Source organism: Sapajus apella, unplaced genomic scaffold, assembly GCF_009761245.1.
Source record: "Sapajus apella isolate SASKATOON/1434 unplaced genomic scaffold, GSC_monkey_1.0 scaffold20, whole genome shotgun sequence".
In the NCBI taxonomy this organism is placed as follows: domain Eukaryota; kingdom Metazoa; phylum Chordata; class Mammalia; order Primates; family Cebidae; genus Sapajus; species Sapajus apella.
Window position 1 is genome coordinate 17,422,989 of NW_022436960.1, and position 24,191 is coordinate 17,447,179.

General features: G+C 40.4%; 1 protein-coding gene across 4 annotated transcripts in view; it reads right to left on the reverse strand.

The window, feature by feature from the left end:
* Positions 1-887: 887 nt before the first annotated feature.
* Positions 888-24,191, reverse strand: part of FLRT2 (fibronectin leucine rich transmembrane protein 2) — a 101,588-nt gene continuing 78,284 nt past the window's right edge. For all 4 annotated transcript variants that reach the window (XM_032287702.1, XM_032287703.1, XM_032287701.1 and 1 more), the window contains exon 2: positions 888-9,470. In XM_032287702.1, coding sequence (XP_032143593.1) covers positions 7,114-9,096 — 1,983 coding nt within the window. In that variant the 5' untranslated portion in view covers positions 9,097-9,470 and the 3' untranslated portion in view covers positions 888-7,113. The remainder of the gene's footprint in view (positions 9,471-24,191) is intronic.

Here is a 24,191-nt window from a genome sequence, read left to right on the forward strand (position 1 = left end):
CAGCACCAGAATTTACCAGGCCTTGGTACATATTTGTTGAATGAAATCAAAACTAAACCAACACAGGCCTATCCTATCCCAACGAGGGAGTTTAGAAGACTTTCTGAACCAGCATAGTTTTATATTAGGAAAAGAGTGCCCAATAGGGAGGTTTATTATGTCATTGAAATAATAAGAATTACCCTAAGGATATATTGAGGTTATCATCTAGTTTAGACTTCACACCAAAAAAAAAAAAAAAAAAAAAAGGACAGATATGACTACCAGTTGGTATGTGTGTGCTAAAGCAGCATACAGTTTAGGGTATTACCATGAAAAGCTTTTGTACCCTTAACTTTCAGTAGAGCCAATGAAAATAAAGCTTATAAAAAAATAGGAGGAAAATACAGAATTGCCCTTTTTAGTCTTCCTAAAAAAAAAAAAAAAAAGAAAAGAAAGCTTATATAACATCCCCTAAAGCACAGTCTTTATCTATGCTATGGAAAAAAATAAGAGCATAAATTCAGAAGCCCGTTTTCTAATGCCCTAATAGAGTGTGACATATGTGCTTTTTCAGCAGAATCTACAAAATACTTAGAGCAACATCTCAAGTAGGAAACAAATTTGTTACTAAAAATAACTCAAGACCTTTTAATAGTTCTTTCAGCTCACCCTATGGGTATAGACATAACTTGATTCCAACTGAAACATTGAAATCAGATAAAAGTGCAGCCATCAAATCACAAACAGAATTTTTATAAAAAGTAGTAATGGATGACCAAGGGTTTCGAAAGACAGAAATTTTGAGGTTTCTAAAATGTTCCCTTGATTTGCCACAAATAATAATATATGCATCCAATGAGAAGTTATGATAGCTCCATCATGAAAAATCTGAACGCTACTATGTCTCAGGTATACTCTATTAAGAGGCAGAAAAACAATTAGGAGTCCATAGAGTCATGCTAAGGGGTAATTCCCAACTCTGCCATTGACAGGATTTGTGGCTATGGTCTAATCACTTAATTTCTCTTGAAGCTATGTTTTAAAAGCTATGAATTAAAATAATGCATCTTACAGGGTTATTTTGAAGGCAAAGTCCAAACATGTATCAGACAGTTTGCACGTGATCTTATATAAACATAGGTTGTTAGTAATCATCAGGTGCCATTATCACTCTTTTAGATTGATTTCCATTGTGATGCTTAATAAAAATATAAGAGGCTGCATGTGTAATTACCAAATACAATTTCTAAGTTTTCAAATACTTGGTGGAAATTTGAAAATTTAATTCAAATTAAATTCTGTCTTTATCGATGTACTCTCTCATTGCTGCATCAACTAAAAAGCAAAAACATGTAATATATGAAAGATGTGTCAATTTTACCAACAGGTAGAAACATCTTTTTTGTCACCTTAGATGTCCTGTTCATTTAATGATGTAAAGTGATTACACGGGCTCTGAGACACTGGAATGCATTAAGTGTTTATTACCTGATCTGTGAGTTCCTTAATGGCTCACAGACATTTTTCCTCTGAATACCTGGAAGACCCTAACATAGTGCTGTAGAAAGTAGATAAATAGTAAATATATCCCATGAAGAGGTTTCTTCAGGGACATAGTGAGGGAGAAGATATGCTTGATTTGGCTAAGAACACATTTCATTATTCTGTGAGGTCTCTGAACTCAGCCAGTCACTAAGCTTAGTGTTTGGAACAGAGTAGGCAGATGCTAATCAATTATTTTGAATTAATGTTGGTATATTTTGACTAATGGTTTAGTCTGCATAGGATAAAGTCTGTAACTCTTGGCAAAAGTACCCAAGAATAGCATGGACATTACTTTGGATAAAATTTAGACACTACATTTACCCAAATGTAATATGCATTACCTGTTAACACTGTCTTTTCATAGTCAGTGTTCCAACAGAGATTTTACAAACAAGTAATAGTAGCTAACTGAAATCTCATACATTTATTTCTTGATTCAATCTCTGTCAAATATATTATTAATGAAATGGCCAAGGGGGGCTAGGAAACAGAGTTCTGAAAAATCATATGAGACTAATTAGAATTGAACCTGAGGATATGAATAGATACATTTCCATGCGTGCCTATTGAAAGGATGTATGGATGTGCTATAAACAATTCTGATTAAGAAAAGTACTATGAGAATTCTTAAAGAAAACTAACATTTAAAACCAATAGTGTGGCTGGGCATGGTGTCCCATGCCTGTAATCCCAGTGCTTTGGGAGGCTGAGGCAGGATGATCGCTTGGGTCCAGGAGTTCAAGACCGGCCTGGGCAACATGTTGAGACCCTGTTTAAAAAATTAAAAAATTAAACCAATAGCATCTTTTATGAAATAGGGAAAAAGACTATTCTGATTGGATAAGTACAATGGCATTATCTATATACTAAACAACATAGATTTCACCAACATAAAATAAGATGCTCTGTGTATGTATGTATACCTAGAAGATATTCATGGGAACACATGATTTAGTTGGGAAATTTAAAAGAACCTGAGGGTTGCATATAAACTCCTCACACAAAAAGGATCAAATGGACTTTAGAAACGCAAGTCAGTTTCATGATAGGAGAATACGAAAATCCTATTACCTCCTTTATTCCTGCCCTCCTGCATCAAGAAGCAGCCCTCATTAACAGCACAAGTATTGACTGTATTCCAATGAACTTACTCAGATAAACACAATGTGGTTTTCTTTTAAAATAAGACTTTACTGAATATATCAACAAGGTACTGTATAGTGTAGAGTGAAGTTTGTCATTAACAAAGTGTGCGACATGGTAGGTCTCAGAGGATGTGTGATGCAGAATCTTCCAGCCCCTTGTCAGAGAGAACACACTAAACAGAAACCAGAAGCAAATCAGCATATGGTTCAAACAATAACAAATCATCAGGTTAACTTTCAGTGAATATACACTAGTCCTGTGAAGGACACTCAGTTGGCGATGCCTTCATCTTGCCTTTAACAGTTATAAATCTTACATTCCAGGGACACCTTTACAAACGCCCCTGTGTGTGTGTTTGTGTGTGTGTGTGTGTGTGTGTACACGCACGTGCATGTTTGATATTAATTTTAAAATGCCTGTTGCAATGGTCTTGCTTTGTGCTCTTCTGGTGGGTGTGCAGCTAGAAAAAAAAAAACTATAGTAAAAAAATCTGATTTGTTATAACAACAGTATGAGACATGTACAAAACTCTTTCTCCACAGTGACAAGCATTCGCCACTGCTAGAAACTCTGTTTTGCCCCTGCTGAAGAAAACAGAGAAGGATGTAGGTTATACCTTCTTAGCATTCATATTTTACTTTAAAAAGAGCATCAGGCAAGGTTTGACAAGACCAAGAACTGTTTTGTCTTGTGTATCTTTTTCCCTTTGGGAAACTGTTTTCTGCTTTGCTTTCTCATGCAGCTGGAATGGTAAGTCGTGAGCAAAACTGCTATTCTCATGTTCTAAAAGTTAAAATGTCATGTCTCCTTGTTATAGGTTAGAGAAAAATGCTATAAGCAAAGACACCAATGGAAATTAACCACATCACTTTTCAAAAGCTGCAATGACCTCTGCAGCCGAGATCTGCTGATCAAGTGAAGCATCCACTCCCTGCAGACTACAATATTGCCTGGTGTTCAGAATGGATGCTTTGCTCGCAGCATGAAGAAGCTGTCCTCCCCTGTGGGGAAGGAAGTTCTGATTTGTGTAAAATGACTAAGACCATTATGACAGGTGCTAGTCGAAAATGGAGCTGTAATAGTAGCTACTTCATTAATACTTTTTATCAGACTGGTCACATTATACTTTTTGTTTAACCTCAGGGAAAATGTCTAATATATTTTCAACGAACATCCAGATAATTAGAAATTGCATTATTTCTCACAGGGGAGAATGTTTTTCATTTGATACACAAGGAAAATAGGCAGGGGATACATTCCTTGTATCTGCCTGCAACTGTCCCACGTAGTGGGCTGCTAACGCGTCTGACAGTGTTGGAAGATAGCCCAGAGTCTCTCTATAATCAAACATACCTCCCTAAACAAGCAGGTATTAATAACCACCCTGGCTATAGACAACTGTCAATATATCCTTGTGATCATGACTCTGCCTCTTCCTTTTCAATGTCTTCTGTCAGTGAGAGTTAGTGACCAGATTCTATGTGAATCACCTCATTTGGTCAGGTAGCATTAAGCTCTTTATCAGCCAGTGAGCACAGCTTTTTTTCCATGGTCTTGGCCTGCACTCTCAACCTTGACTCTTGGCTAATCATCTCAAAATACATCATAATGACAGCAAGAGAGGCCCAAACACAGAGCAGATATATCAGCAAAAATACATTCCCGTGACAACAAATGCCAATCAAAGCAGAATCCCCCAGGGACAGTGGTTCAGCAATTTTCATAAGACACATTAGACATCACAGATTCCATCACGTGCTTTCTATCCTGGTGCAGGTGAGGTTGTAACCAATGGGAGATAGATTTCAATCTTAGCAGTCTTTGTCATGTTGTGCACAAGATGAAAATAAAGCCTATTCCTAGATTCAATCTCTTCAGGAACACCTCCAGCAAAGGGACCCTGTCAGACCATCTTAAAGCATTCCATACGACTGTCTCCACTGTACCACTGAAGCCCCAAATAATTCTGTAAACCCTATAAGAAATGACAGAAACTCTTCATCCTTGTTCTTCCTGGCCCAAAGCAGTTTCAGCAGCCAAAAATGCCACTGGCGGTTAAACATACAATACAAATAAATGAGAATGATTATTTTGTGAATAACAAAAATAAAAACCCTCAAAAGTCAAAGTACCATCATTTGAATGCACGGTTTTATCTACACAGCCAAGGGGAAGAGGACAGTGGAAAGGAATTATCCAGCCAAGTACACAAAACCCCCATGTCGTTGTCTTGATTTTCAGTGTCTTACTGCTACACTGATCATCTTCACAAACTCTTTTCCCTTCCCTGTGTGGACCTAACTTTAAAAAAATAACAGCCAAAACCCTCTAGCTAATAGACTAAAACGGAAACCAGAGTCACTTTAGAATTAATTTAAATTAATTCATAGCTAAGTTCAGCTCTACTGGCTGCACAGTTTCAACTCTTGTGTCTACGACTTACAGCTGCAGTTGTATTTTCTGCTTATTTGGAGGGACAAGGGAGATTAAAACATATAAGTTGGGGTACATTATGAAAGAGAATAAAGCTCTTACTATAAAGAAAAAGTTGCATAGCATTTTATACCTAAACTTTTACAAAGAAGACACATCACAGTTTTATTTTGCTGAGAGAGAGAGAGAGAGCAAGTAAGATGATTGTGACATTTTCTTCATGGGTCTCTGTAATAATGGCCAGTGGTGAAAGAAATATGAAGCACAGAGTGAAATGTTTAAATATGATTTTAAAAAGACTTTTTTTCTTAAGGGAGTCGTTTTTGATAATGTATGTGATCCATAGCCCTTCTATATCTAAGGATGGAGAAGATTAAATTACGTGTTTTCTGAAGATGTTGCCTCAAAAATCTCTAGAATTAAGCATGGACATCCCTCTCTTTTCTATGCCCTACTCTGTGACGATTAGGGGAACAAGCCTTTACTCTCTGACTTGTTTGTTTTTCATGGGTTGTCCTGCTAACATAAGACTGGGTATCCCTCCACAATTCTCAAAGTAGAGGAACATCCATGATGGAAAAGGAACAAATCAAGTTTCAAAAGTGGAACAGGATCAATGTCAGTCCAAGGTGGAAACCATGTATTGCTTTCAAAATACTTCATTATTTTGGCCATCTTTGATGTGTCCTTACAGAATTATTAGCAGTGAAAATTAGTATGCATTTACAAATGTATAAGTACATACGGATATTTTGTGCAGCCAAGACTGGCATCCATAATTTTCCTTGAAATACTGAGCAGAGGGAGAAAAACAAAGGTGGCACAAACAACTAATTATGAAAATATATGGGAGATGATTGGAAGACAAGAGTTTGCCAGGGGATAAAAGATATTACTTCAGGCTATTTCAACATGATACTGACAAAGTCAGCTGACGTAACGGAACCACTGATCAATTGTTTTTGTCTAAATAGCAGTTAGGGTAATTTTTAAATAAGACATTGTATTTTCCAAATATTGATCACCTGTTGGTCTAAATATCATGTTGACATAGCCTCAATGAATCTACCCAAATAATTCTCGTTATCAAAAATAATTCCATTCAATATAATTCTTCCCTTTATTTTATTAGCCTCTTCTAAAAAAGTATTCTAGAATATATCTCTGTTGAATGTGATTCAACCTGACATCTGATTTGAATAGTAACACTTTTAAAGGGAGTTTTCTCTCTACAACATCAGGTCGGTCCCTGAAGATGATCGAAATCAGACTCAAGTCTCTTAACTCTGTTATCACATAGGGGCAGGGAAGCACAAAGCGTGATTTTTAAGTTCCCAGTCAGAAAGCCAACCCCTGTGTTTTCAGGTTTTTTCAAATTTCATCTCAATTTTCTTGATTCTGTCAGGCCGGGTTAACCTATCTCATGGGAACTGACTTCCTCCTGGTGTTTCCAGCATTCCCCACATTGGGTCAAATCAGGGTAACTACCTCCATTCTTACATGCTAGAATTTTTTTACCTGTCTTCCAGACCTGGAGGCATAGAAATCGTGTGAAAATATCTGGGCCATTTCTTGTTTTACCCATATTATTCCTTTCACCCTGATGAGTCCATTTAATCCGCCCTTTCATCTAACCACCAGGAATTTATTCTGACAGCTTCAACAGCAAAGTGGTTGATGTGTATCCTAAGGAAGAATCACTCGTTCTTTTGCCTTGGCATTGGGTTCTCATTGTACAACCCTGTACAGTACTTCAGCAACTATTTTTTTTTTAAGATTTAAAAAGCAAAGAGTTACAAAACTGTTTGTAATTAACTGGAAATAGAAAAGATAGCACTTTTTTTTAAATCCCATTATATAGTACACCGTATAAATTACAGAGTATTCAAATGCACAAATGCATCTGTGTAACATTTATCAAATGTAATCTGCGTGTCTTTATGTGCACACACGAGTGTGTTCTCAAGAGTTTAATTGTCCTCCTTGATAACACTGGGCCCCTGGCTGTCACGTATGGCAGTGCTCCAGGTCTGGCACGCTGCTGTTGCAGTATCGCATGTTGTTGGGGATATGGCAGTCTGTGTAATTAATGCCCCCATTTGGGGTGTAAATGGGCTGCAGTCTGAAATCTCCTTTAAGGAGCTGATCGTTATTTAAGGAGACGATCTGAAAACTGGTTTCTGTCATCTCCAGGATGGAGTTGTCCTTCTTGGTGCCCGCCTCGCAATAATCATCTTTCCGCCGGCCCCGGTTGTATTTCCACTTCTGGGAGGTGTAGCGCCCCTTTTTGTGCATGTGCCAGCAAAAGACGCTGAGCAAGACCACGAGCACAAATATCACAGCGCCCCCGATCAAGCCCGCCAGCAGAAAGGGGGAGCCCATGCTGTGGGATGTCGTCTGCTCGTGGCTGGACGCGGTGTTGCTGCCGTTGTTCAGATAGGAGGCATGGGTGGTGGCCTCTGAACAAATGGTGTCTTCTACGGCGCGGTAGTTAAAAGCATCCAGTGGCACCAAACAAATCCGGTAGGTGGATCGGGGCTCTAGATTAACCAGGCTCAGGTGTTGCTTCTCACCGCTGACTATGCGCTCCTGAACGATGCCCCCTACTAAACTGTGGCCCATTTTCACCCAGGTGAGTTTGTATGCCATCACGGTGAAGAGAGAGAGCCAGCTGACTTGAATGGAAGTATCATTCACAAAATGGATAGAGAGCTGGATTCGTTCAGAAATAGGTGGGGTCACTCTTTCTCTGCCATCCCAGTCAGGAATCGTGGGAAGTTTCGATGTGGTAGGAGTTTGAGGCGTGTAGCTTCTGCTAGGGTTTGGAATGGAGAGGGTGGGAGGCTGAGTGGTCGGAGAAGCTATACTTGGGGCTGGGGTGAAGAGAGGCAGGCCGGGGGTCGTGGTGGGACACGACAAAAGATTCATATTTAATTCCCTGACGGCCATTCCCCGGACTTGTTCAGGACCTTGGCACATGAAACCTCGCACATTGAGAGATGAAGGGATATATTTGAGCCATTCCGTGACCCATTTAATACTGCAGTCACAAAACCAAGGGTTATTCCGAGCAGTGAGCTGCTTCAGGTTGGAGAGATTATCAAAAACCCCTTGAGTCAGCATCCGCAGTTGGTTGTTGGATATATCCAGCCGTTCCAGCTTGCGGAGATTTGAGAAGGCTGTCAAAGGGATGTGGTTTATCTGGTTGTCCTGCAGATACAGCCTGATCAGATGTGTACCTGGGAGATCGGGAGGAGGGTGAGACAGCGAATTACGTACGATTGAAAATTCCTTGAGCTTAGTGAGATGGCTGAAGGTGCCCTCGGCGATACCCTTGTTGGTCAGGAGGTTCCCGTCCACAATAAGACGCTCCAAGCTCGTGAGATTCTGGAAGGCCATGTCTGATATGACAGCAATTCGATTTTCATCTACTCTCAGCTCTTGCAAGTCCACTGGAAGCCCAACAGGTACACTGCTCAGGTGATTCTTAGACAAAAACAACAATTTGAGGCTGATAGCCTCCCGGAAGGCCCCGTCTTCCACCCCCACTGTGGATATGGAGTTGTCATCCAGGTGCAGCTCTTCGAGCTTCAAGAGCTGGGCAAGAGCGGCCCGTGAAATGGTCTGAATATTGTTTTCCTGCAAATGGAGAACTCTGACGTTCTTGGGAAGGTTCATGGGGAATTCGTCCAGTTGGTTGCCGTACAGGTAGACCGTGTGCACCGACTGAACATTGTGCAGTTCTGCAGGAAATCCAGCATTATTAATTTGGTTATTGTGGAGGTAGAGTACGGTTACGCCCTCCGGGATCCCAAGAGGCACTGAGGTCAAGCTTCGCTCATTACAGTAGACAAAGTTCCTGTCGCAGCGGCACACACTAGGGCAGGCCAGGAGTTTGGACACCTGCGAGTAGAGCCCCAGGGAAATGATAAGCCAAGACTTCAGGAAAAATGCCCCATGGCTGGGCCACTTTGTGGTCTGTAGGCCCATTTCTGAAGTACAGAAATAAAATACAATGTGGTGGGGAAAATAAAAAGAAAAAAAATAAACAGCAAAATCAAGATGACTGGACGGGGTTCTGTCAAAGTCCAGAACTCCTGCTAGAGAGAACGTCCTGAGGGCGTATGGTAAAATAATCTCCCAGCTGTCCCTGGTCTTATCAGCTTGTGTTGCCCTCTTTGCTGCTGTCCTCCATGTGCGGAAAAATTCAACGGGGAGAATTTTCCACACTGGCAACGGGCGATGGCAAGTTATCAGCCGAGTCAGCACAAGCCCAAGTGGGCAGGCAAAGCTCTCTTCTTCTTTTGTAGTTCAAGCCAGGCTTGATTAGCCTACAAACTTCTTGGTTAAGCTCAATCTGCAATCTGTAGTAGGGAAAAAAAAAAGAAGAAGAAATGGTCAGTTAGGGGTAATAATGAAAGAAATGCCAGCATGACCCCGAGCCTTTCAAAAACAATGAGATTGGGACAAAATGTTAAGAGGCAGGGATGGCATTAAGTGGCATTTCAAATAACAGTAATTTAGCTGAAAAGGTATTCAGGAAATAATATAGTAACTTCAAAACAATATCATGCTGTTACCTGTCACTATCAACAATCAAATTGTGAATTTTATATCCCAATCAGTACCTTCTCTTTTTATCTAATCTTTATCTATTTGCATATCCAAACACTTAATTGTAACAGGCACACTGCTGAATCTAGTCAATCAGTTAATGACAATTACCTACAAATCCTACTGGTCGTGATCTTGTTCCAAGGTGGAGGTGATGACTGACAGCTAGCAAAAGTGAAGGGAAAAATGTGAAGCCCTGCATAGTTATGTATTTTACAAATGCAAAATGGAGACGAATAAAGTCACTTAAAAAGATGCATCCTTACTGAAAAATTATTCCAAGTGGATTATATTTCCAAATACATTTACTATATATGAACTTTCATATACTAGCTATTAAATAACTGTAGCTGAATAAGTTGCCATTTCCCTTTAAAATGTATTTTAAAACTCTGATACAAAAGCTTATTCATGCCTAATGGAAAATTTTAGAAAATAAAATATAAAGAATACAGTATAATGGTGATAAAGATTGTTCATTATATAATCATCCAGAGGTAGCTGATTCGATTTGCATACTTACTTCCCTTTTTTCTATACATATACTTAACAAAATTGGAATCATTATTGATTTTTCTCTTTGTTATTTAACATGTCATAACCACATTACCACATAATTTTAAAAAATTATTCAAAGAAAAAAATTATTTAAAAAAAAGGAGTATAAACGTAGTAAGCAGAAACATGTATGAAGGCAGAAAGACTTTTTTCTTTCCCACTTCTCGTCTCGCTTCCTCTTTATCTTCCTCCAAAATAGCTTGCACTCAAGCCACTGAGGAGAATGACCAAGCTCCAGCCCACAAAACATTTCCACTTATCTCCTCCTTTGGGACCTCTAGGTCCAGATGAGATACACCATTGTGGCCCCTTGAAGAGTTGCCAAGCTCACGACTAGGAGTACATTATTTTTCAACACTACCGCCCTCCTTCCGACTGTGCTTTCCTGCTTTTTATAAGAGGTCTTTTAGCCAATTTTGAAATGACAGAAGACACAGTTGAGGTAGTCAAGGCAATCCACAGATAGCAATCGTGCCTTCTTGCATCAGAATGTATTCCATCTGTTTTTAGATTGGAGAGGTAAAGAAGTTAATTGAAAGGTGCCAGATTTGATTTCCCTATAAAATAAGCTAACAAGACAGAGCATGGCAAGCTGTGAGTCTCCTAATTCTCACCAATACACGGAGACTGAAACAACTTACATTTAAAAGCGCAGAGGAACTATTTGAAATTGCTCCCTTAGCTATCTTTAGAAATATAATTAAAAAAGAAAAAAAGAACACTGGAAGTGTTATTTAAGTATCAAGGATATTGTAAATGTGTTCTATAATTTAAAAGATTGGAAGCCAAAAAAAATGGCTTCAATGGTCAGAAATGCTAAAATTCACTTTTTATTGTTTAGGAAATATAAGGTGTGTGGGTGGGGATCTTTTTTCAGGTAAAAACAGAGAGATGTGATGCTTTATTAAATATCAAGCATGGCTGGGCTCGATTTCACATGGTGGCTTACACCTGTAATCCCAGTACTTTGGGAGGCCGAGGCAGGCATATAGCTTGAGCCCAGGGGATGGAGACCAGCTTGGGCAACATAGTGAAACCCCATCTCTGCTAAAAATTAGAAAAATTTGCCAGGTGTGGTTGGAGGGACCTGTAGTCTCTGTCACTCGGAAGGCTGAGGTGGGAGAATCTCCTGAGCCTTGGAGGCACAGGTGGGCCAAGATCATGTTACTGCACTCCAGCCTGGGTGACAGAGCAAGATCCTATCTCAAAAAGAAAAAAAAAAAAAAAGTCAAGCATTATTTAATTTTTTACAAGACCTAATATACATTTTGCTGCTGAAAAGGGAGCCAGCCATTCCCTTTAAAAGAAACATCTCTATAAACTTAAAAAATAATTCATATAACTGAGGTGGCATTCGAAAAATGCGTTTAATGCTATCAGTCCGATGCCATCCTTAGCTTAGATTTCAAACCATCTTAATGTTTCCTCACATCTGGGTACTCAAGTGTGGTCCTTGGTCCAGCAGCTTGATCCTGAGATGATGAGAAGGTAGAAAATCTAAACCGCAGGCCCAGAATCTGCCTGTTGGCGAGAGTCTGGGGTGGGTACATTCAAGTTTGTGAAGCACCATGAATATCTTACTTAATCATTCATGTTTTAATTTGTTAAATGTAAAATAGATGCAAGAGCTCTTTTGAGAAGAGTTAAGGCATAAGGCATACTAATCACTTTTGTCCCCGGGAGAGAGTCTCAAATAACATCTTCCATGTAAATTACATCTTCTGGGTGGAGCAGTGCCGTGACTATATATGTCAGTCGGCCTTAACAGAAAACGACTATCTGAATGACAAGTACTAATGTCTAGTAGGACCTTAAAGAGTTACTTGTCATCACAGGAACCCACTTTTGTAAAACACTCAAGCATAAAAAACTGGTGCTATTAATAATTACTTCCACAAGAGCTAGGAAAGTTAGACTAAAGAATAAAATATAATACAGTTTTTTTAGGTTTTGTTTTTGTTTTGTTTTTGATACAGAGTCTCACTCTGTTGCCCAGGCTGGAGTGCAGTGGCGTGATCTCGGCTCACTGCAACCTCCGCCTCCTGGGTTCAAACCATTCTCCTGCCTCAGCCTCCTGACTAGCTGAGATTATAGGTGCCCTCTGCCACAACTGGCTAATTTTTGTATTTTTAGTAGAGATGGGGTTTCACCATGTTGATCAGGCTGGTCTCGATGTAATATGTTTTTGAGTATTCTACTGGAATCTTCAAAGTGTGATAGAGGCAACCACTGAAGAGAATGTCCTAAAGGTGAAAAACAGTAGCACCAGGGTCCCTAAGTTTCTAGGTAAAAAGAATAGATGCTTCTTGCTTGTCTTTTAGGCCAAGTATTAGGGGCTAAGAAACAAATCAGTACTTGAGGATGATGGAGTTTACTTAGAGTTCATCAGCTAACAGCTAGAGGACATTAACACTGGGAGTAAACCAAGTAGGCAGGGATGGGCCTAGAAACTATTATTATGCATCCAAATTGTAAATTTTCCACTTGCCTGAACTGTGTCCTCTGCAAGGAGAGAATAGGCCCCCATCAGCCAACCCTTCACCCCTGGGCCTTGCTCTCTTGCAGGCATATTTTACTCATGAGTGGCTCTTTTATAATTACATAAGAAGATGACGTGGTTCCGAAGAAAGCGCCTAGTAAGATTACATGGGGCAAACTGTCTCTGTCTATACACCTTAATAGGAGAAGAGTCCCATCTAGACCACAATGTGTTGATGGACTATGACAAGTTCAATTTTGAATGAAAACAAAACTCTCAGAGCTTTCTTTGAGCTTCTTGGGAATCCCACAAAATAACAGCATATAGCAGATTTGTTCTGTTCCTGTATCAACAACCCCTTACACCTATCAGTGAATGTACCGTATTTTTGTTTCAATCAGTGCAAACACTAGTAAAATTACAAACACCTAGGCCATAATAATTTTTTAAATTTAAATTTTCTTTGCATTTCTACCTGTGGTTCCTACTGAATAATGAAGGTAGAGATCCTTTTAGGCTTTAAGCTGGGAACCATATTTAAGGAGAAAGTATAATGGTCAACAGGCATAGATCCTGAGTTCTTGTCCTACTTCTACCACCAGGTAGCAGCAGGATCCTGAGTACACATTACTTTTTTCAAGTCTTAGTCTCCTCATCTGAAAAATGATAATAATAGTTCCTAACTCACAGCACAGTTGGTAGGGTTAAATAAAATAGTACTCGCAAAAAACGTATGTCTGTACATGGCAAGAACATAATAATGCTGATTATTGTCTATGTAATTGCTATTATTAATGATATCCAAAGAGGTGAACTCCACCATGTAGAACAAAATAAATTTAGCCTTTACCTGCAAAAATCTATGCACTTCCAACTACCCCAGTTTCTCAGCCTAGGCATTATTGACACTTTGTGCCAGATAATTCTGTGCTGTGGGGCTGTGGTGTGCATCCAAAAATGTCTCCAGATGCGGCCATATACAAGTCCCCTGGAGTGGGAAAATTGCCCCCTGTTGAGAACCGATAATCTATACACACCTTCTTACAAGTGCTTTAGAAAGCTGGCATTATTGCCACAATTTTCTAGAGGAAATTTAGGTAAATTTCTAATAACCATAACCTTCTCCCACGGACATCAAAAAGCATGAAAATGTAACATACTTTCCATTCCTTTATTGAACCAGTACATATGGAGCCCTAGAATGAGGATACAGCTGTATACAGAGCTGATGTGGGTTTCGGTCTCATGAGGCTTAGAAGTTAAGTGAGGGGAGAGAAATGAGTAGGTGGGAAATTAGGGTTCTATGTAAAGAGTTCTAACACTAGAACATCAGGTAATTGTGATCCTGTGGAAGGGGCCTACTCCAACCCATGAAGTATCAGGAAAAACTCTGCAGGGAAAGGGTGGCTCTGTGAAAATCGGAAGCACAGAGAGACCAGACCCACACCAGGGAAGAAATGTAGGTTCTGCATTCAGATTCAAGCTGCTCATAACGTGAAGCTAGAGATGAATCCCAGCTCAGCTGAGAGAAGGAACAAAATGTTAACTGCACAATACTTTCTCACAACTCTGTCTGCTTCTCACTGAGGTACTCGTGCTTCTAGAAAATAATAAACAAACTCGTGTTTCAAAATCACTGGGTATTTCAGTTATAAGCCTAAACGTTGGTGATAAAAAAAAAATTGCTTTGCAAGATACATTTCAAATATCGAAAGAGAAAGGGTATTTTTTGTCTTTTAAATTTTTCCCTGTTTGTGTGAATACTGTATTGAATATGTTGCTTCCGCTCCAGGAAACTAGACATTATAAAGAAAGGCTTATTGGCAGGTGCTAGGTAAAAGCAGAAATTTTCATTTAAAGGAGATCACAGTTTCAAAACCTTGAGTATAAATCAACATGTGAAAAATGCTCTTTGGGGACAGCAAGGACCTGGCCTTGCCAGTCTCTTAAAGATGACAGTAAAAGCAGTGACTTTTCCAGGCTACGTTAACACTTTTCATAGGAACTGAGATTCAAACCACGTAAGTCATGCAAAAGCTTTCTGCACAGTGTTCCTCTCCTAGTGCTGCCTAAGAAGCCCTTTTTCTTTTTCTAATTAGTTCCAGGAGCCTGTATTCCAGGAGCGCTTAATAAACTAGGACTATAAAAATCATAGTACAGAAAATAAGAATTGTCAATAAGCAATGCCAATCGCGTAATAGAATGACAAGGACAAACCTAATAAAATCTTAATGGTTTCAGCACTGGCTGAATTGTGACAAGGCAGCATAGCTCATGAGGTGATACAAATGAGAAAGCTGAACTGAAGAGAAATTCTCCTAGAAAAGTTTCCCAGGGTCGTATCTGACTTACAGCTTCTGGAATCAAGCAGTTCATGCTGAAAATCAGACACCTGCAGGTGCATCATCCACAGGCCTAACTACACTACAAATCTGGAAACATGAAAGCAATTTATAGATCTTATGTACATGTCCACATTCTTGACTCCAGGTTATAAATACTGTTTGCACAATAATCAAGAGTCTTATAGTTAGCTGACCAAGGTGTGGGGGTTATTAGCAAAGGAATTTGAAGAAACATTTATCAATAGCCATTCCCTAACCTGAAACCATTTTTCTATCTGATTCAGTAAACTTCAGCCAAGCCCCTGGAAGGTGCTTATTAGACAGATATTTCTCTTTACTGAGACAAAGAGAGAGAAACAAGGAGAAAGAGAAAGAAAGAGGAAGGGGTGAAGAAAAGAAAGAAAACACTTTGTTTAAACAGTTGACCATTTCCAGGCTCCAGTAAGTCTAAAATTGAAAACATTAAAATCAGACCAAAAAGGAAAAGCTATGCACTTGGACAGCATAAAATATTCTAAAACATTTGAAGTGTTGTTCTTATATGATTTCCAATTGGTTCGAGTAACAGGGGTAAATTGAGAACAAATAACCAATGTTATAAATTCAAATCCGTGAACTTGAGGTCACTTTCACTACTGCTACACACCTCTCTCAGCCCACTAGGAGGGAGTTCCCACTGATCAATCTCGCTCCCTTTAAAATCAGAAACTGCAGGACTGGGTGGCCTCTTTCCACGTCAACTACTGCCTGCGTGGTGGTTGGTTCCAGAAGAATAGCCAACTGTCTGGATGCTCTGAAGCAACTCCTGATAGCAACCTGTTGGTTACGTGGTTCCCACTAGTGAAGGGAAGCTGGCAGAACAGAATTTCAGGACGGAAAATGAATTCAGAGAGTACTAATAAGATATAAAAGTATATGGTCCATAACAGATGGATCTTCCATAGTGGATGTCTATACACTTTCAATCCATTTCAAAGGGAGATAATTCAGTTCATTAATAACATTCTTTCATTTGCTCAAGCTGATTCCAACCGTCTGATTTCTTAGACTCTTACCTTTGGAAAGAATTTTTTCCCTCTCATCACTTGGAAGTTGTACCCCAAACCCAAGAGTCATCAAACACACTAGGGGAAAGTGATGAAAAATGAAGGTTTCTAGGCCCCACCCCTGCAGATGGTGGTTTAATAGGGCTGCAGAGGAGGCGTGACATGTGCAATTTGCCAACTTTCCCAAGTGGGGCTGATGATCAGTCACTTTAAGGTTTGACCACCCAGCCACTCCCTACCAGGAATTGCTTTCAGGGAATTGAAACAACTGGTCCTTCTGTCTTTCGGGTCGGATTTGGTGTTGTGGAAGGAGTTGAGGGTTTGGAGTCAGAATTTAGCTTTTTATCTCAATGCTTCCACTCACTAATAGTATGACAAAGAGCACCTGACTTAACCTCTCTGTACCTTTTTTTTTAATCTCAAAGGGGATAATCAGCTGTGCTTATGAAGTTGTTGGGAGGATTAGATGTAAATCACGGAAAGTGACTAAGAGTATCAATTAGACACTCAATAAACTGGTTTTAGAGAAGTAGAAAAGGTGTTATGAACGGGAGCTGGGCTCTGGAGACAGGACCCGAACAGCTTTTCCACTTAGCAGTTGTGTTAACTTGGGCACACTACGTCACTTCTCTGTGTCCCAGTTAATTCACATAAAATGTAGAAAATAACAGTATTACTATTTCACAGTTGTTAGAGGGCTGCAAATCACTTACAACATTACCTAACACGTGGAAAACACACACTCATTAGGTTGGTCGTTCCTAACATCAGCTTTAAACAACAACGAAAGCGCCTGTGCCAGGGAGCATTTCTCCCTGATCTCGTAGAGAGTTGGTTGTACTGAATCCACCAACTTTCACTTTCCTCGTTCATTCACTGATCACAGTTCTTTCTTTGGGTAATATACATACACATCTTCCATTCAGCCAGCCTGCACATATGTGCAGACATTTATGAAGTTGGTCAGTGAGTACGTGACAGGGCTAGGACTTGAACTCGGGCATGGGCTGCAGGGCCTGCTCCTAACCTCTGTCCTGCCTCTCCGCAAGCTCTAGGCAGACAGGCTGCTCTGCTTTCGCTCACCATTATTTCCCCAGAGCCCACAGCAGCCCATGGCAGGCATTCAATAACTGTTTGTAGAAGAAATGAATGAATCAAAGAACGACCTTCAGATGATTACTTTGTTTGAAAAGACAGTCTGCAAAAACTCTCTGACATCTTCAATCTGAGGTCCCACAAGGAATCAGTGAGATAATATTTTAGAATAGCTTTCAAGGGTTTAAGCTACCTTAAGCTATCTGGGAAGATGGAGGGATAGATAGAGCGATGGAGGAACAGTCCCTGAGCATAAAGAAACTCGATGACCTTCGTAAAAGGCATAGAATGTGCAACTAGGAAATAGTTGCAATTATGACAGCCCTATATTTGTTTTACAAAATGACATCAAATTCCATGCTCTTATTGACTTGTAGTATTCTGAAATAGGGTCGGTAAGAAACGTTATAACATACTTGGTTTGTTGAGAGGCACGTCCATACCTAACAGTTCAGTTCTATGATGGTTGTGATCTGAAATCAACTCTTTGTGATCTGCCACAAAAAGTATGAATTTCTACTTATATAATATCAATCTATTTTAAATATTTATATAAATTTAATGTGACAGTTCAACCAAACTTTAATTGTGTATGACTTTACCTTTCCACACAGTGAGAATCAACATAAAATAGGCCAGTATCTTTGAGAGCTATAAAAAAGCTTATGAAAAAAATAAACTGAATCCAAAAATATAAACATGGCCTACTTCTCTACCCTAATATTGCACATATGTAATGTACATAACAAAACAGAAAATCTTATGTCTGCTTCACAAGAGGAATGCAGATTTCCATCGATGATATCGATTAGGCGCATGAAGTGAAATTACATAGCGTGTCTTTCCAGGGGAGTTACCTGGTTTTGAGTCTAAAAAATGAAAAATTCATTGCTTAAGCCTATTTTGGTATCATAGAGATGGCTCTGCATGTAAATGGTATAAAATTTCCTCACTGAATAAATAGGCTTTTACAATGCACCTTCTCATATTCAGCACACCTGTCATGCTGAAGTGTCAGGCTATGTTCAGGAGACTATTTCTGGATTTGGGAAACAAGAGGGGAGAAGAAACAGAAGAAAAATTAGTATTGCTTATTGTCCTTGACCCTCTTCTTCTCTCAAGGACATCCCCCCCCCGCCCCTGGACATAACTAGAAAATGGGTTAAGATCAAATCAAGTCATTTCTAAAGCTCAAAATAAAACCCTAGATAAGCTGTCTAGGTATCACCTCCAGTGTAGTTGCACAATACTCATGAGGAATAATTCGAAGCAGAATATTGAAAATACGCAGCAGATTTTAAAAGCTACCTTCAAAATAATCTATACTGGTGGCCTTGATCATGCAAATGAATTCTGAGCTACATTCTCCAAACACAGAATTTCAACATACTGGCAGATCCTTTTACGGGTTTACACACAATCAAAATGCTGCTTTCACTGAAGGCCATGGCAGATTTTGAACTTCACATCAAAGGCAAAAAGCTCATGTTTTCTCAGTGCCAATCAATTTCAACCACTTAACTGTTTTTTCTTTTTTTTTTTTGGAAGAGCTCCCACCAATAATAATTTTAAAATATCTGGAGCAGATAATTACTTTGTTTGTTTGTTTGTTTTTTTAAAGGGAGTTACATTCTGACTCAGTCTATGTCACCAAGGCCATGTGCATATAACGGCCACCAGAGGGAGGCAACACAGCTGAAAGGTGGTCCCAACACACACACACACACACACACACACACACACACACACACACACACACTGTCTCTGTCTCTCTCTCTCTCTCTCTCTCTCTCTCTCTCTCGCTCTTCACATGAGAAGATAGTTTTGATTGACTTTTCATCCTGTTTCAACCACGTGTTGTTTGTCCAGAAAAGGGTTCCAATCTTCAATGGTAAATAAAAATAACATTCATACATAAGAGAATAATGTGAAATCTGTGATGCTGAAGATTTAAAGCAGTGAGAGTGATGAGAGAATCCTATGCTTGAAATGAGAGTGGGTTATTCATTCCTTCCTTAGCTACACTCCCACGCTTGGCTGGACCGCAGGCCCTGGTCCTTGGGAGGATCACACTTGGTTCATCTCGTGAAGTACGACATCTCCAAGACAGGCTGGCTCCCTGAGACAACGCATTCTAGATCAGCTCAAGGAAAAAGACGCTTGAGTGGGCAGCACCTGCTTTCCTGATGAGCCTCCATTTCCTCGAAAATCTTTCCTTGCTGGTTCTCCGACGCTTCAAATTTCATAATTATAAACCAATTATTTTGGATCAGCATGTAACCCTCTCTAGAAAAGCAAATTTTTTTTTTTTGGTAAACATTCCAAACCAAGTGAAGTATATCAGACCTTTTCTTTAAAACTAATATTTCTCATGCATTTATTCATTAGACAATTGTTGAGTGGCCACTGTGTGTCTGACACAGCAGGAGGCCCATGTGATGCACAGGTGAGCACGACAGAGGAAGTCCCTACAGTCAGGAAGGTGCTATGTTTAGAAAGCAAGATGCCCTGTCATCCCAGCACTCTGAGAGGCCAAGGCGGTGGATCACATGAGGTCAGGGGTTCGAGACCAGCCTGGCCAACATGGTGAAACTTTGTCTCTACTAAAAGTACAAAAACTAGCTGGGTGTGGTCCCAGGTGCCTGTAATCCCATCTACTTGGGAGGCTGAGGCAGGAGAATACCATGAACCCAGTAGGTGGAGAATGCAGTGAGCAGAGATTGCACCACCGCACTCCAACCTGGGCAACAGAGTAAAACTCTGTATCAAAATAATAATAATAATTAATTAAAATGACAAAATGATATTAGAAATGATAACATTCAAAGCAATGTAATGAAGGCAATAAAGAAGTGTTACAGAGGATGATATGGTGAGTGTCAGGTAAATTTAATATGGCGGTCACAGATGGCATCTTAGAAAATGGGATTCCTAAAGAATGAGGAGTTGCTAAGGATGGAGGATCCAGAGTGCAGAATGATGGTGCACGGGAGAATAGAGGGCAATAAGTAAGTCCAGGCAAGAGCAGGCACAAGGATACACGGAAGTGAGAGCCTTAGCTCTGGCAGGAACTGAAAGACCAATGTGTCTGGGAAATTTTATGAGAAATGGGGAGAAGGGAAGCTGCAGAAACAGGGCCAAGAGTTTTAATGGACTTGAACAGGCAAACCTTTATGGCTTTGTTAAGCCATTTAGCTTCTATTCTCATGGCAATGAAAAGCCTTCAGGAAGAGTATGGTGGGAAGGTAAAGATCAAAGACGCTACCTAGATCTACCCAACCAAGAGCGGAAAGAAGTTCTTGAGAAGTAATGATGAAGTAAAACAGGAAATTTTATTAAGAACAAGAGCTGGGAGAAGAAAAGTATGCTCTGAGCTTCTGTTAGAATTCTCTCTTCAAATGTCCCATTTCAGAGAGTCTCTTCTCGCAAACAGCCCCACACATTTTTTTTTTCCAGCTGTCTCAAATTCTCTTTGGAAAGGGAGGAAGTATAAATAATAAATAAATAAAATAAATACAGCTTTGACTAAACAAGGACTTTGATGAGAAAGTGAGGAACCCACGCTGGGTAAAGACAGCCATGTAATTAATTAGAAGGGTCTCTTGGCTTCTATCATGAGCACTGAAGCCTGCCACCCTGCTTAGCATAATGTCCCTTCCACCGGGGAAGGCACAGGCCACCCGCTGTTCTCTAGCAAGTAAATTGGTCCCTGCCTATAAATTATTCTATGTGTGGTGAAGAAAACCATTGGCTTTTTTCCTTTTTCTGAGGTTCTGTGCACAGCCTGGCAAACAAGCTCCGATAATTTGAAAAAGTGGCTTTTAGTGACCCTAGCAATAAAAAGTTACGAGTGCAAGAGAGTTTGACGTATTTCTAGAAGGCTGCCTGGTTGCATCATTCATGAGAGATGACGGCTGTCTCACCCGAGAACAGAGGTGCGGGGCTGCTACCCCAGCTCATGGCTCACTGCAGAGGGCAGGCCCCATTCAAGGAATACAGGTGCTCACTCAGGCTCTGCTTCTTCCTGAAAGCTGCTCGTATGTTTCTAGAACCAAGTCTCCTAAAGGAGTTACATGGTCTTTTGGGGGAACTCACAGGTGCGGAAACTGGGCATTTAGGGTCAAGATTAAATGAAGCAAATTCCCAGTGACACAGCCACTTCCATGAACTTTTGGATGTGGCTAAGTTCTGACTCTGGTGTTTTCTCCGAATGTTCTGCCTCCCCAACTCTCTTGATTATTCTTCAGGGAATTCAGAATACGGAAATAATCTCAAAACCAGTGAGAGTTCCTGAAAAAGCTGAAATTGACCACAGTACCATCATTAGACCTACAAACCACACTCCTCCTAACAGGCCAAGGAACACAGAGAGCTGTGACCATCCAAAGCCTACACTCCTCCTTTGAGGCTGTCTTGTGTACCCAGGTTCCAGAATTTCCTGGCTGACACTTGCTCACAGGGCCCTGGAGGACCTCTCCACTGACACCTCTGAGCTTGTTTAGATGAGGAAGGAGCAGCGCAGAGCTGGGGTGTATGTGCAAAGCCTCTTTGGGTTCAGGACAGAACCTCAGTGGGAAGGTAAGAGACTTGGGACCAGTTCTCTCTGCACTGCCACTTTCCGTTCTGTACTTGGTGGAGTTTGAGAATTCTACAGTCAAATCTGCCTGGCCTCTGGGACATTCTGAAAGGCAAATGGGTCACAATAGGCAAAGTGCCTACACTTTTTAAATAACTTGCTAATGAGATTTGTAACTTTTGAAAAAGTAGATCTAAAGCAGGCCTATCCACTTGTTCTTGCTCAGGACCCTGGCATATGTTTGGGTGGCCCTACTGAGAGCAGCAGCTTGTCACATGAGGAGGAGACCTGCTTCCAAGGAGAGAAGAGTCATGCACACTTCCTGAATAAACAGAAACATCGCTGAAGAATGTTATCGCTTAAGTGTATCTTCAGGGAGGAAGAAATATAAAAACTTTAAGAAACATGACTTAACGAATGTTGCTAGAATTAATAATTCCAGAGATTTACCACAATTAAATAAAAATCCATCCATCCATTCATCTGTTTATTCACTCATTCAATAATCATTCATCAGCTGGGCACCATGGCTCATGCTTGTAATCCCAGCACTTTGGGAGGCTGAGGCAGGCGGATCACCTGAGGTAAGAAGTTCAAGACCAGCCTAGCCAACGTGGTGAAACCACATCTCTACTAAAAATATAAAAATTAGCCAGGCATGGTGGCAGGCTCCTGTAATCCCAGCTGCCTGGGAGGCTGAAGCAGGAGAATTGCTTGAATCCGGGAGGTAGAGGTTGCAGTGAGCCGAGATCACATCACTGCACTCCAGCCTGGGTGGCAGAGCAAAATTCTGTCAAAAAAAAAAAAAAAAAAAAAAACCAAACAATTTATCAAGCAAAAACTACATGACAGGCAGTGAACTGTTACGGAATAAACTGTTCCCACACCAGATTCATATGTCGAATTCCTAACTCCAGTATCTCAGAATATGACTATATTTGGAGATAGGGTCTTTTAGGAGAGCACTGAGTTAAAGTCTTTAGGGTGGGGGCTAATCCAATATGACTAGTGTCTGTACAGGAAGAGGTCAGGACACAGATATACACAGAGTGAAGGCCATGCAAGGACCCAAGAGAAGAGAAGACAGCTATCTATTAATACAATCTAAGGAGAAAAGTTTAAGAAGAAACTGATCCTGCTGATAGCTTGTTCAAGCCCCAGAATGGAGAGAAAATACTTTTCTGTTGTTAAAGTCACCAAATCTGTGCAGCCTGTGGTACTTTGTTCAGGCATCTGAGCTGACTCATACAGAGACGCTTGATTTCCTAATATAGTAGAAAGCACATAAAATGCATAATACATAAGATGAGCATGCCAAAACTAATTACAACACAAGGTGATTAAGAAACAGCTCACTCATACCCAACTCTCGTAGAAGGACTGCAAAGCAAATTTGTTTGTAAACTGAAGGCAAGTCCTTCTTCTAGACATTCACTTTGAATTTAATCTCAGCTTCCAGGCCTCCCCAAAAGCATTTCTTCTTCTTGGAGGTGCAAACTTTGTTTTCCCAGGGACTGTGATCCCACCCCTGGCTGTTGCAAGAATCCACTTACTCCCTACTTTTCTGTTCAATGAATAATGACTTCGAATCTTCAATGACAATCCATTAACAAAAATGAAAACTGCTCCTAAGTGGTAAGAAAAGTAATATCGCCTACCTCTAATTGCTTTCCCAGACTCTAAAAATCACTGATGTGCATCAATACTTTCCTGCACCCTCTGCACCAATGGCTCCCAAATCTAAGCTTCCATCTCGGTAGGAAAAGTTCCAGGGGAGAAGGGAGCATGACTCTCGGGTCAAAACTTGCTCAATCCCACATTATAAAGCCAACCCTCCTCTAACATGGTGCTCTGATGCCTTGCGTTGAGGAAGAACACAATCATCCGTAATCCAATAGACTGTGCATTCCCGATGAGCATATGGTGTCTTCCCCCGTGGGATAAAAGGTGGTTCTTGGAAAAAGGAAGTTAAAAAAAAAATCTTAGCTATTATGAGAATTGTGTCCCTCCAGGTGGCTATAGTTCAACTACAGATACACAGTAGTTCTGTAGTATTAAAATGTCATGAGGGAAGGCAACCTTTAGAAAAAAAAATCTAGGCAATCTCCTGTGGATGGTGGTGGGGGTGGGGTGGGGTGCAATAATGCAAAAAGTTTGAGAGACACTGTCATAGACTACCAAGCATGGAAATAAGAAGAACAACTGGGCGCGGATGTTCACGCCTGCAATCCCAACACTTTGGGAGGCAGAGGCTGGAGAATCACGAGGTCAGGAGATCAAGACCAGCCTGGACAACGTGGTGAAACCCCGGCTCTACTAAAAATACAAAAATTAGCTGGGCGTGGTGGCGCGTGCCTGTAATCCCGGCTACT